Genomic DNA, 14330 nt, shown 5'->3' with positions numbered 1-14330 from the left:
GTAAAATCGTCATTTTATTAAAAAAATGGATGAAAAGGACATTTTGCACAATGAAAGGTGAAATGTAGGGGTAAAAATGCTAAAAATGAAAGTAGGGACGTTTTGCACAACAATATTGAAAGGTAGGAACCTTTTCTGCTAATTATGCTAAAAAATAAAAGGTAGGGATGTTTTGCACAATAACTTTGAAAGGTAGAGACCTTTTATGCTAATTACCTTTTTTATTTAACGGAGCATTTTAACGGAGAGTTGACAGAAGGACGTTTTGCGCAAAAAAATGTAAAGGTAAGGGTGTAATCCACAAAAAAATGAAAGGTATGGACTTTTTCCACAAAAACATCGAAAGGTAGGAATGTTTTGTGCTAATTACCCATTGAAAAATTTTAGGTCCAATAAAATGAGTAGTTAAAATTAATTATTGACTTTGACTTCATCTAAATTTTAGTTGAACCAAACAAGGTCTATATGAAGAGATGTGAATCAACACGTTTTTGCCATTTTCGAAATAATGGTATTCTTGCAAACAAACTTGTATAAGAACGGCATGTCCAGGGCATAAAAACATTACAAGATGTTTCTCAATTGTACAAATCTCGAGCAACTGTATCATAACTTAAACCACTGCTTGGTAATAGCTAGTCCTTAGGCCAATTAGCAAGCTCATGAAACTACCCCAAGGAATTTACATTGCATTAAAGTATTTTCTGCATTGACCCACTTCAAATGATAGGAGCATCAATAGGGAGAATTCGAAAACATTCACAGCATGTTTGATGTATTATTTATCAGTACTGTCGAATCCAGCATACCAAAGAGAGATCCAATCACAGAAACAGAAAATATATTGGAAAAGCTGGGCAGTGAAAAACCCCGTGCATACATTATCATGCATAAATATTCACTTAAAATCGATACTTAAGTAAAAGCTTAATTCTTCCAAATTTAACATCCATAACGACAGTAAGGCTGTCCAGGTATTTATAAAGCAGATTAAAGTGAAAATATTTGCAGCCACAAAATGCTTAAGATAAAGAGAGAGAACTAAGAAAGCCAACAACCGCCATATGTCCAGCAATGCAAAATACTCTATTTCCCGGCATATATACCTGCAGTAAAATGGGATACAGTTTAAAAAGCAGATAATACTGCTAGATGTCCGAGATAGAAAAAGAATACAGGCTTGGACAGCAAACAAAGCTCTCTCTACTTTCTAATTTGCCAACAAATCAAATTATCTCGAGTACGGTACAAATGGTTCGATCAAATATATAAATTTTACTCTTAAAGCCAAAAACTGACACTCCCTATAATTGATGGGGTTAGGAATCTATTTCAGATTTAGCATCAAGTGTTCAATAGGTTTTAGCTTAAACTTCAGATACTGGAACTTCAAATGATGGCAGTACGTAGATGATCAAATTAAAACATGCATAACCATATACATCAGCAGCATGCTATACCTGAAACAAATTATGTCATGACAGTTCTTATCCGTAAACAAAGGTCTTATACATGCACAATACATACAAAAGACGGCTCTTTAAATGAGGCAAAATGTGCAAGTTCAATTATGCCTGATGATGAGAATATCCTGGATAACCATAATAGGTAGTACCCCAACCACAAGGATTGAACTGCAGCAAAAAAATTGACATGTTCAAAGTACACACCAATTTCTACCCACTAAAAGATCATTAGTATACAGAAGATGCAAACCCACATTTCAAGGTGTAAAACAAGCCAAATGCATTTTTCAATGATCAGGCAATAGCAGATTAATTTTCTCCCTCTCAAAGGGATACTGTCAAAACCAGCATGCCATCCAACAAAAGGTAAAGCAGATCAGTGTCGTAAGCTTTATGAACAGTAAAAAAATATTGTAGTCTTAGTAATTACCTTTAGAAAGCAGACCACCCTCCTTCATTCTCTTCATTGTCCCTGGAACCTGATGATCCTTCAACTTTATTGGATTCTTTAGTTTTCCAGCCATCAGTTGCTTCTGATTTGTCCTGATCACCAAATGAATTTTTAGCTCCAGCAGCAGCTCCCCAGGAGCTTCCTGCAGATTCACCCCATGAACTACTGACAGGTCGTTCAACTTTGTTAGATTCTTTAGATGAGCCCCCATCTGTAGCATCAGATTTCCATTTCCCAGACGAGCTATGGTTTCCTGAAGCCGATTCTTTATTCCAACCAGCTGTATCCCTCTGACCAGATGGTTTGCCCCACCCAGTAGATACATTGCCAGCAGAAGCATTTGATGTTTTCCAGTCACTGCCTCCAGCACTGCTTTGACCATAAATTTTAGTGTCCGCTGAATTGTTCCATCCTCCACCAGCTTGTGTGTTACCTGCACCATCTGCATTCCCTTTTGATTGATTCCAACCAGAACTCCAACTTCCTCCCTGAAATGAACTGCCTCCACCGCTGCTACTTTTCCATCCTTCACTATTATCGTTTGAACCTTTTTTCCAGTCGTGCATCCTGTCATCACCAGAATCATTTCTGTTATTCCAATCACTACGCCCTCTGCCTCTAAAACCACCCCCCCTTCCACGAAATCCTCCTTCCCTGTCAGGTCCATCTCTCCCTCCAAAGCCTCCCCTGCCCATTCCCCTACCTCCATAGCCGCCACGATCTGATCTCCCTCTACCCCGGAAGCCACCGCGGTCACCTCTCCCCTCCCTACCTCCCCTCCAACTTCCATTTCTTCCCCTACTGCCAGTACCTGTATCATTTTGACCATCATTCCCTCCAAAACCATTTCCTGAATTCCAGTTGCTTTTGCTGCTCCATGCATTGTCCTGGTTCCCACCAGTATCATCTGTTCCACGTCCAGACCAATTACTTTGACCCCATCCAGCAGATGAGCCTGAGGTATTATTCCAACCAGAGGTATTGCTATCAGAAGGTTTCTGAGAGACCCCGTTATTATTTTTACCCCAATCAGAAACCTGGTTCTCATTCGAGGTGTTTCCAGTGTTCCAGGAAGCCTTGTTTTTATCATCTGGTAATTTTCCTTTCGCCCAACTACCTTCATCATTACCAGCATCTTCATTTGCAGTTGATGATACATTCCAACCTGATGACTGGACATAGTTGGAAACTTTTGAGCAGGCCCAGCCACTGGATTTGTTGTCCCAATCAGGTTTAGCACTATCCAATTTATCCCCACTTTCACCAGTCTCTTTATTGGCATGCCATTCTTTCTTCCATCCTGATTCTTTGTCTTTGCCAGAAACATTTTTTTCTTCCCAACCGTCTTTCTTATTTCCGTCAGCAGACACATTTTTATCCCAACTGCTTCCTTGAACATTGCTCCAACTGGAACGATTCCCTGCAAAAAAATCATTACCTGAACCTCGATTGTGTTGATCTTCCTTGTTCCAACTAGTCGATTGACCCTGATCAAAAGATCTTCCTCTACCATATTGACCTCTTCCTCCTCTTCCACCTGAACCATGGCCCTTGTCAAATGATTTATCCTTTCCCCAACTGCCATCTTGATCTGCATTTCTATTTCCCATCCCACCATTCTTCCAACCACCAAATCCTCCTTTGGAGTTCTCCCAATTGTCCTTTTGATCTGACCTACCTTTCGATTGATCTTCCACATTACCATCAGTTTTCTGACCCCAACTAGACTGTCCAACTTGTTTACTCCAGGAGGATTCACCATCCTTTTTGTTCCAAGAAGATCCACCATCCTGCTTCCTCCAAGCACCACCACCGCCTCCGTTGCCCAAAGAAGATTCACTATCCTTTTTGTACCAAGAATCTCCATCATCCTGTTTATTCCCATTAGATCCTCCATCCTGCTTGCTCCATGAGGATCCCCCATCTTGCTTACTCAGCGAAGAAGTGTCCTCTTTAGCCCAAGATTTACTATCCTGATTATTCCACGAAGTTCCACCATCAGCACCAACAGTCTTTGGTTTACTCCAGGAATCAGTCTGACCAGCTGAACTAGCCTTGCCCCACGACTGCTCTTGATTTTCCATAGTGCCTTCAGGTTGGGACTCCACAGCTTTGTCTGAACTAGACCCACCCTTTCCCCAAACGGCTACACCACCATCTTTTTTAATGTTGCCCCAGTTTTCATTCTGACCTTCATTTGAACCAGCAGCATCCTTCCAGGTGTTTGCTCCTGTATCTTTCTTCCAGGCACTTGCTTCTGGTATATCTAAATTTCCACCTGCATTACCCCATCCCCCAGTCTCATTCTCTGATGAAGCTCCAGTTTTATTCCAAGATTCCTTGCTTCCACCCGTATCATCTCTACTTGCTCCCCAGCTACCAACTGATCCGGTGTTGGCAACCATTTTCTCATCAGCTGTGGCAGCACCCCACGATGAATTCTGATTTGGAGTTGCTTTAATCTCCCAAGCAGAACCTTCAGTGCCTTCGTCATAATGCAATAAAAGTAAGCAACAACTTAGATAAATCTTCTACTTACACAGGAAACATGAATAAACTTTTCAGTAGGTTCATAAATTAAGGAAACAAAGAAGCTCAGTGATAATAAACAGCTATGATAAAAACAAATAAAAAATAAAAATAAGCTCAGCCGCGCTTTATCAAGCAAAAGAACTAAAAAGGTTAGCTCTATCAAGATAATCATACAAAAACAAGATTGGAAGTTCTAGAGCAGCCTGTAGGATGCAACACATAATTATAATGATTTTACATATATAGTGCAAGTTTGTATTCATTTTATTGACTAGGCATCCTAAACCAATTACAGTTAGTACATCATTTTGAGTTTTGACAATGAAGGCAGCAAGCAAAAAAAAAAAAAAAAAAATGAAGCAACTATAAATGAACGTCTGATTTTTTAGATGATGTGTTAGAGATACAGAAAGCCATAGACCCAGAAACTGTGCATCTTGAATACGTGGTACTACACAGAACTCTCACAATCAGCAACTTCAAACTAAAGAGAATTCGGTACATACTAGCAACGTAAATTGAAAAAAGACATCTCCTTGCCTACCTTTTTGGGCATTATCATCCACAGGATTAGATGCACCAACGGGATCAGATTCCTGGTGAAGCTGCAAATATTTAAAAGCTTGTCAAAATTGTCAAGTGAGGGACCAAAATATATGCAACGCCATAATAAAAAAGAAGGAAGAGCATTGTAGCTAACCGGTAAGCTTGATGGGAAAGCAGACCAAGAAGTCCTGCAAATAAAGGCTGGCATTACAGGTTGAACGTAGAAAACTACAGAAGGCAGTAGATGAACAGACTTGTACATCATACATCAGTGAGAAAGCAATAATTTAAAAGGCAAGCATCAGTAGTGTTTTCTGGATAAACTTACATTCCAAAGCAACGTAAAAATTTTATTATAGATGTTTTATATTCCCTTTCAATTAGTACATTTAACGAGACCTTCCTGAATAAAAAATTAAAATAAATAATAGAACTCTTTCTATAATTTCCTTGTAAGTGTTGTTCACTCATTTCCTGTCAGAATGGAGTGAGTGAAAACAGATGGATCCTTCTCAGTAATAATTTGATCTATGGTGTACAGTCATGAAAGAAACATAACAAACATCATATCAAGTGAATGTCCATTTCTGACCATCAAGTCACCATAAAGTCGGTTATTTATTCTCTTTTTTTTTAGCTGAAAATGTTGTCATAATCATGAAACACAAGTTACAATTTCTAATGAAAGCTGAGAAAAGTAAATGTCCCAAAATGAAAATTTGAACTCTATGTACTTGTTTGATCCACATTATTTCCAAAATACATTTTTCTCTCTCTTCTTTTCAACCACACATTTACGCAAACCAAAAATTTTAATTATTTTTTAACCGCGCATTCTCCATCAATCTACCATTTCAAAATACATTCATAAAAGAAAATGGGGCTCAAACAAGCCCTATATTTACATGCTTGTCAGAAATACAATACCAACAAAACACATATCCTCAACCGCCAAAAAAATAAATAACTATATGCGCATAAAGATGGTAAGATTGAAAATAAATTAAAAAGGGGCATCAGAACAAGTAAAACCTGTCTGTAGATAATCCTCCTGCATTCCAATTTTCACCATCTGTTGACAAAGCTGTCCCATCCTTCCAATCTTCAAGGTAAATAAGCATTTAAATGCAAAGAACAAATAAACCAAGGGTGGGTGGGAAAGATATTATTATTAAAAGAAAAGAAAAGGAAGACAAGAAAAGTAATTCAAAACCATACGTCAGATTCCTACCTGTAGAAGCGTCTTGCAAGCTCTCCCTGAAGAAATATGTAAATGGCGAGGAGATCAGGGTGAGTCAGAAACTATCATGACTATATAGAACAACAAATTTTCAGGAGAAAAATATAAGTTTGTAATAGTATCTTCACTTACCCCTGAGATATGACAGGATTTCTTCCACGAACCTCAGACAGATGCTCACATTTCACTACAAGAACACATCAGAATATTTAACCAGTCATGCAACGCCAAAAGAGGATCAGGTTTTATCCATCAAACCTGTTAGAATTTTGTGCTGAGAATCCAGCTTTACTGTGACCTCAGAACGACGAACAGCTAACACCCGACAAAGGTATCCCTTTAAAGGGCCCAGTCGGATTCTTAATAACTGACCAACAGAGAACATTCCGCTATCTTCACGATTACCTGCAGTTACAATAACACATTAAACAGGGTAAATGAAGTTAGAACTTTAATAGCACATCTATTGAATAGATACAATGCGAACTCAAAAACATACAGTTGTCTTTATTATCCCTCTCTTGCCAAGAATTTTTAGGAGACGGGGGGGATTTAGGCGATGATGGCAAATCCTCAAATCCTGAAGGACCACCTGCCTCGCTACCCTGATGCAAATTAAGAAATGCAACTATAAGTTAGATTTGGACAAAACCGTTTAAAACTGTTTCAGAAAATAATATAAGGTCAGTTGAGAAAGGAAAAAACTCATGTTCTTCTGGTCCCAAACATACAAACCTTCTCCTTAGATGCATCACCAGAAATATTTATTTTCTCACATAACTGTGCTTTAACACAGATATAGCCATTATGCTCCTGTTCACTTTCATCACACAAAAATAGTATCCCTTTGTAGATTTTTTTAACAGATCCTTGTTTATCCTGCAATGTCAATATACCTGTGCGCATTAGCTTCAAAAAACGAAGATATATAATTACTAGAAGCTTCTAATATAAATTTACAAGCGGACCTTCAATGGACCATCCAAAACCCTGACTACGTCATTAATTGATATGGTTTTTGAATGTTGATCCAAAACGGTGAACAATTTTTTGTCAAAAGACGCACTCTTTAGCTCACGCTGTTTGACAGTTACAACTGATGGTCCTTCTGAGCCTTCTTTAATGACCTATTACCAAAAGATGATCAATCGAAGGAAATGATTTGACATAACACAGGAATGAAGATTATTAATTATGAGGTGTTTATACCTTTACACTGTCATCCTTCTCTGTGCCAATGACAACACCAAAATCCTTCCGACTGCGTGCAAATTAGACGAACAAAGCATGTCAGATTTGAGTTGTCTTCATCCCAAAATATCATGACAAATAAAGGCTTACCCAAAGAAGACTAGATCATGCATTTCAAAATTATTTTCCATTGTAGAGCTACAAGAGCCACCTTCTTTACCACCTTCTTTACCACCCCCTTTGTCCTTCTTTATGGCCTGAACATGCTTCTTCTTTTGTTCGCCAAAAAGTTGGGAAAGCCACTGTCCATCATTAGATTCATCATTTTTTGAAGGCTCAAACTTCAGGAGTTCATCATCAGTGGGCATTACACCCCACAAACTCAGTGAGTCAATAGACACTTTTTTGTATAAATAACCATCCTTCAGCAACATCCCGTCAAGAATCTCAAACATCTGGTTAGTGTCACGATCCCTACGGTATTGAATGAGAGGACGGAACTCCCTACAAGTTTAACATGAATACATATAATGAGCAACAGAACCATGAAATTAAAAATAACGAACGGGAGACGGAAAATAACAAATGGGAGAATGCAAGTTACTCAAGCTCGCTAGAGCTGATCAGTCGTGCTGCTGGGATGGCTGTCCTTTTAGCAGGAACTCCACCGCCCTGTAAAAAAAATATAAAACATGAATCAATAAAAAATTTATTAGAAATCAGAAGCAACATCAAAACTAGTAACTAAGGTAGCTGTTGTTAGAGGAAATCCTTGACATATTTTGTTTAAAAAGCAGACATAAATATCTCGATAATATATTTGAATTGCATAATAAATGATTTGGATCAAGGAAAAATGCGTAGGAACTTGTGAACGAATAAAGGGGTAAGAGCATTTAAACAGAGCATCACCATGAAAACTACAGCTAAACCACAAGCACAATCGATTCCAAAGAAACTATTCTAAAAGAAATGGGAAAAAAAACCGTGATTATTGTGCCAAACTGCGTGTGTAAAAAGGTTCTCTTCATAAACATGCTGAAAACTATAATCACATTTCATTTTATTTCTGTACTTCGCTTTGATTTTAAGGTTTACCTCATACTTAAAGAATTTCCTGCTCAAAATATATATAACCCGCATATGTTTCAAGGAGAGATTTAATATATTTATATTCACATTAAAAGCAAGTTGGGTATAAATCATCTTACAAATTTTTCTGCCATCGCTCGCAAGTCTATCCTTGGAATCAGCTTTACAGTAACTTTCTTCCTTGCATCATTCACAGCTACAACCTAGAAGTACGAGCATAATTGAAACAGTTAACAAAGATAAGCTAATAGGTTCTTTGCCAAAGAAAAAAACCTCAAAGCAATTGATTAGCGAAGTGAAAATGTACAAAAAATAAATATGGATTATGACTAATATTTTGATACATGAGTAAGATTATACCTGTGCAAGATCACCCTTATATTTTCCATTCTTTACACGGGCCCACATGCCCTCAGATATTGCATTGGGCTTGCTCCTGACGGAGAGCAAATGATGGATTTCGTTGGGCGGAACTCGGGCAACTCGGCTTGGATAAACAGTGCAAAGTCCTTTACATGCCTGTATTCATAAATTATAAGGTTAACATATACTTTATTAGCAGAAGGAACCACCGGATGACCAAGAACTGAAATAAAATAATTACCACCTAAATTAAAAAAAATGATTCTACAGACGAGCAAGATAAATACCTCATTAATATCATACTGCTTGTCAGCTTCAATATAAATAAAACCCTTCACATGGTCAACTGCAATTGCGGATATTATCTGAAGCTTAGTACCCAAATAATTCAAGTCCGCAAATTTTTGCATCAGGCAGAAAGCTGAATGCCTCTCACGACCAACCTAAGACAGAAACTTGCTCAGGAACAAAAAATTCATAGAATTTTGGCACAGCAACAAGATTCTGAAGCCGCACAGAAAAATAATCCAGAAGTTTAGAAAACACACCATGCATTTGACTTTCCAGATTGTCGGGTCCTTGGCAGATGGCAGATATATGTCCCTATCTGTTGATCTTTTATGTTCATAGCCATCTTCTGCATATGTAACAAAAGTAGATCCTGTCTTATATCGCTCCTCCAGCATTCTTTCAAGCTCTTCCTCGCTCATCTCCTCCTCCTTGGGAAAACAAGGATATTGAGGAGGTTTGCCAGGTTCATTCTTGACTTCGCCTTCAATGGCAAATTCTTCTTCCTCGTAATCTGATCCAGTTGGAGAAAAAAGTTAATTACTGATTTAAAAGTTACCTACAAAAAATACTGCATATCAAGTAAAATCAACAGAAACCCTACTTTAAAATGTATTAGGTATCATTAACACTACATTGAAAATGTATCTCTAGATCTTTAGACAGTGCAGTATATAAAAATCAGAACAAAATTGTTAATGCAGAAGAACTAAGATTTTTTCCTTCCAAGAGGTCATTGACTTTACAAAGTGAAATTATGGAAATAACGAAAAACCATCAATTCCTTTTTAAAGGTGGATATTTAACCAAGACATTCAAAATGCAAAGATGAGAATGGAAAAATAATCGTAGGTGAACATAAAATTAAAAACTAAATAAACAAGCAATGAGAGGCAACAAACACAGGTAACTTAAGGAGACGATTTGTTCTAAAAAATGAAATTCCTCTTAGAATCAAACCATTAAGTAAAACAGAAAACTAACAACACAGACAGAATGATACCACAAATATAAAGTTTATTCACATCAGAAAAATGAAAGAAACACTTAAAAATTAAAATAGACATGAAGCATAAACACTAGACCCATGAAGGTGGAAAAAGTCGAATTTAAATTTTGAAAGCGGGGACAAAAGATTCAGAACGTCAGTGGGTACTTTTATAACGACATGTGCGTAACTACAATTGGAAAAATAAAATAAAATAAAATTTGAATTTATAACCAAAAAATAAGTATATAGATGCATGTAAATCCTCTAAACCTTCGTGCAGAAATTCATTAAAAAAAAAAAAAAAAAGAACAACAAAATTTGGGTTTATTTACAGAAATCATTCATCCACCTTTAAATATTTAATCAAATAATCCCAAAGTTATAACATACAAAAATGAAAAACAATAAACAAAAACCTCTGAAAACGCAACAAAAATCAAAACATCATAAAATTTCCGTTTATTTACCCCTAAAAAACAACTTAATCACTCAATGACGAATGTAGTACCCAACATACCCACCCCAACACACCCCCAAATGGATTTATAAGCACAAATACTATTCCACCCTCAAATATTTAAGCAAATAAACCCAAAGTGAATAAAAAAGTAAATAGGAAAGAAAACCCTAATTACCATAATCAAGCATGGAATCGTCGCTAGAGTCCTCGTCATCGTCCTCGCCGACCTCGTACGCCCGATCGTCGAAGAACTGGACCACACCGCGATTCTTTCGCTTCTGTCCCGTCTTGTCGTTGTCTCCTCCACCTGCACCGCTCCATTTCCTTTTCCCCTTACCTCCATCCGTCACCTTCTCCTTGCCCTTAGCAGACGCCATTTTGATTTCTCAATTTTTTTTAAAATTTTTTTCGATTTTTTAAGTTAGGTTAGGAGCTTTTGGTATTTACAGAGCCACAGAGGACTACAGTACCATACTTACCTCGCATTGAGAGAGAGAGAGAGAGGAGAGAGAGAGACTGAGTGGCGAAGTGAGCGTTAAGGGGAATGTTAAAGTGAAAAGTAAAAAGGTATTTGCAAAAATGTCTAATTTGATATAGGGAAAATTGCAGCAGCAGTATCAAATTTATCGTTTATTATTAGATTTTGCTCAAATTTTTAATTTGTACCATTGTATTTAAAAAACTTGCATCTGAAGTCCAAATGAATAATTTCTATTAGTTTGACCGTTAGTTGACCCAATAAATTGACTTTAACCAATTTTAGAATGGGTAAAATTGTGACTTTGAATTAAACTTAAAAATTAAAAAACAAGAAAAACAAAAAACAAAAAATTAAAAGCATATAACTGTTCTTCTTCTCTTTCCCACCCCCACCCTAACCCTAACCCTAACCCTACCTCACTCCAAAACAAAACCCACCCGAGTGAGTATTATCAAGATCGTAGGGGACAAACTGGGGATTATAATAGTGGATAGTATTCACCTCAAGGTCGAGGAGCACCATATCCAGGTGCTTCAAATGGTCTGCAAGGAGCTGCTGGTGGATATGGAGCTCCAAATTATCCCCTGAGTGGATAATATGGAGTTGTTAGCTGTGGCTCGAATGCTGCGGACAGTAACCGAAACCTGCTGTATGGATGGCCACAACAGTAACTCGAGATTGTAAATTTTAAGAACCGCAACCGTAGGAAAAATCGCAACAGTAGGAAGAACCAGCAGTATGGATGGCCACAACAGTAGGAAGAACTAGCTCACCTTCGATGCAGGTAAAGTTTGCAAATGTTTAGTTACCATCGGGGATTTCAGCCTTGCCGTGTCTCCACAGTGGTATCGTATGGGGAGTGCGGGTGGAGGTGGGGGTGGAAAAGAAAAGAAAAGATGATCAGTTATATGCTTTTAATTTTTCGTTTTTCTTTTTTTTTTTTTTAAGTTTAATTCAAAGTTACAATTTTACCCTTTCTAAAATTGGTCAAAGTCAATTTATTGGGTCAACCAATAGTCAAATTAACAGAAATCATCCATTTGGACTTCGAGTGCAAGTTTTTTAAAGATTTGGTACTCACGTTGGCACAAACTAAAGGTTTGGGTAAAGTCTGCTAATAAACGATAGGTTTGGTATCGCTGCTGGAATTTTCCCTTTCATATATGTCAATTTAAGAATATCTACTTTTGATAACTTTTACAAAAATGGTCAAATTTGATATTAAGCCATGTTTGATTGGCAAATCTTTTCCATGGAAAATGGATTTCATTTTCCGACTTTCAAATGTTTGATATGGTTTTTTTCATGGAATTGAAGTTCCATTTTTTCTTGGACCTTGGAATTTTCTAGCTTTTTAGTTGGTGGGAATTGATTTTCCTGATTACTGTAGCAAATATGTAATTTTTTTTCTTTTTTTTTTTTTTGTTGGCAAATTTAACAAATTCTAAAAATTATTATAAAAAAATATTTCCCTTTAATTGACAATTTTCAAGTAAAACAAAGTCAAACGAACATCAAAATATAGATATTTTTAGAATTTTTTATTTTTAAATTTTTTTGCAATGGAAACAAATTTCATCCCCAATACCAGTAAATTCTATACCTTTAATTGACAATTTTTATGTAAAATAAAGTCAAATGAACACCAAAAAATACTTTTATTTCAATATTTTTCACGTGAAAAATTATATCAATCAAACACAATAATTTACAATTCGCAGGAAAATAATTTCTCATCAATTCAATTCCTTGGAATTCATTTTTTTCCACCCAAATTCCACCTTTGCAATCAAACGGACCCTTAAATTCTCTATTTTACCCTTATTGAAAGAATAAATAATTCTCAACTTTTCTTTTGCAAATTGACACCGATCTTGAGAAGAGCAATGACTTTCACGAAAAGCCACGATAATTGTTGCTATTACCTATGCTTGTCCACTTGTCTGTATTTTTTTTTAGATGTTAACAAATTATTTTAGAAAAATTGAAGAACGTGAAATAGCAAGCATTGACAGCCAAAAGAAATCTATGATTTTTACTTCAAAAGAAGAAATAATTTTTTCATGTTTATAAATTTAATGTCATCGGAATTTGAAGTTAATTAGGCTCTTCTCATTTCTGGCCAGAAGGTATTTTCCTTTGATATTTGATGTTTATTGAGAAGTGGTGTACAGTAGTTGTTATATATTTGATTTCAATGTGGTAGATTGTCCAAACAAGTAGTAGATATTTGTCATAACCTTCTTACATTACTTAGTTAGATAATAATTTAAAGTACTTCTGTAATTAAAATGTCATTAATGATAGTATAAATTTAAATTATTTATAAAAATGGTAGTTGAAGATGAAGAAGATGATAAATACATATGGTGAAGTGGAATCTGTCATGTCACTCTTGACATTTTACGAACGTCGAGAATGATACTTGAAATATTGTTCTCGACAATTACAAACGTCAAGAATGTTACTTTTAACGTCAATCTCTACATTTGATAATGTCGATAGTAACATTACAGGTACCATGATGAAATTATGGAACATTTTTTGTATATTGCTTGCGGATAATTAGCATATTCGTTTGAAGTATTCGTTATTAGCTGATACTATTTTTTGTTTACGACATAGCTATGGTTGATGTTATAAGATTTGTTGTCTCCTACGGTGGTATATTCGTCAGTATTGACGACGAGTGGAAGTGGTTAGGCAACGGAACAACATCAGTTGTTGTTCGACGTGATATTGAATATGAGTGTAAAGCATAGTTAAAGGTGTAATTGCATTAAAAGAACTCAAACCAACTCCCACATTTTGACCGTGTTTATCTCGATATTTCATGTATTTCTTAATATTTCATCATGTTCTCGACATTTGAAATGTCTTTATCGATGTTTATAAACTATATAACTCGACAGTTGACATTTTATATATCTATTCTCGAGATTTCATTTAATCCTAGAGTTCTGTACATTTCTTGACATTTAAAAAATAATAATAAAAGTAAAACAAATTAAACAAAAGAAAGTTAAGAAAATTAAATAAATAATATATAAATATTATTAATTAAAATTGAAAAAATTAGTTTTCTTCGCTATTTTCATGTAGTTTTCCTATTTTCAATTTTTTAAAACAGTGAAACGCGTTCTCTTTCTCATTTTCGAAAATGAATGTTTGAAAACAAAAAAAAATGTACTGAAAACTGTAAACGTCATATTTGACGTTTTGAATATTT

At 35.9% G+C, this 14330-nt stretch overlaps 1 protein-coding gene across 3 annotated transcripts; it reads right to left on the bottom strand.

Annotated features, from left to right (window-relative positions):
* Positions 1-514: 514 nt before the first annotated feature.
* LOC111375520 (protein RNA-directed DNA methylation 3) lies at positions 515-11154 on the bottom strand. 3 transcript variants are annotated; one of them, XM_022998358.1, is made up of 19 exons: positions 10796-11154; positions 9430-9683; positions 9169-9324; positions 8879-9037; positions 8638-8721; positions 8031-8098; positions 7577-7930; positions 7445-7496; positions 7204-7362; positions 6971-7114; positions 6735-6840; positions 6494-6640; positions 6368-6422; positions 6227-6252; positions 6028-6097; positions 5150-5183; positions 4994-5054; positions 1897-4402; positions 515-717 (listed from the first exon to the last, which is right to left on the bottom strand). In XM_022998358.1, exons 1-18 carry the CDS (start codon positions 10995-10997, stop codon positions 1899-1901), a joined length of 4635 nt encoding a protein of 1544 aa, XP_022854126.1. In that variant the 5' UTR covers positions 10998-11154; the 3' UTR covers positions 515-717; positions 1897-1898. The 3 variants fall into 3 exon arrangements, with proteins under 3 accessions (XP_022854126.1, XP_022854124.1, XP_022854125.1); XM_022998356.1 differs by lacking the exon at positions 515-717 and adding an exon at positions 825-1106; XM_022998357.1 differs by lacking the exon at positions 515-717 and adding an exon at positions 1212-1801.
* Positions 11155-14330: the final 3176 nt, after the last annotated feature.

This window comes from Olea europaea, unplaced genomic scaffold, assembly GCF_002742605.1.
Source record: "Olea europaea var. sylvestris unplaced genomic scaffold, O_europaea_v1 scaffold1381, whole genome shotgun sequence".
In the NCBI taxonomy this organism is placed as follows: Eukaryota; Viridiplantae; Streptophyta; class Magnoliopsida; order Lamiales; family Oleaceae; genus Olea; species Olea europaea.
The sequence above is the reverse complement of the archived record's forward strand: the minus strand, read 5'-3'. Positions and strand labels throughout refer to the sequence as shown.

Excerpts from the sequence above, each read along its gene's own strand:
- LOC111375520 (XM_022998358.1), bottom strand. The coding sequence starts at position 10,997 with ATGGCGTCTGCTAAGGGCAAGGAGAAGGTGACGGATGGAGGTAAGGGG. Across the intron at positions 6,253-6,367 it reads AATCCTGTCATATCTCAGGG|GGAGAGCTTGCAAGACGCTT; the intron begins GTAAGTGAAGAT and ends ATATTTCTTCAG. Across the intron at positions 5,184-6,027 it reads GGAGGATTATCTACAGACAG|GACTTCTTGGTCTGCTTTCC; the intron begins GTTTTACTTGTT and ends CTTTATTTGCAG.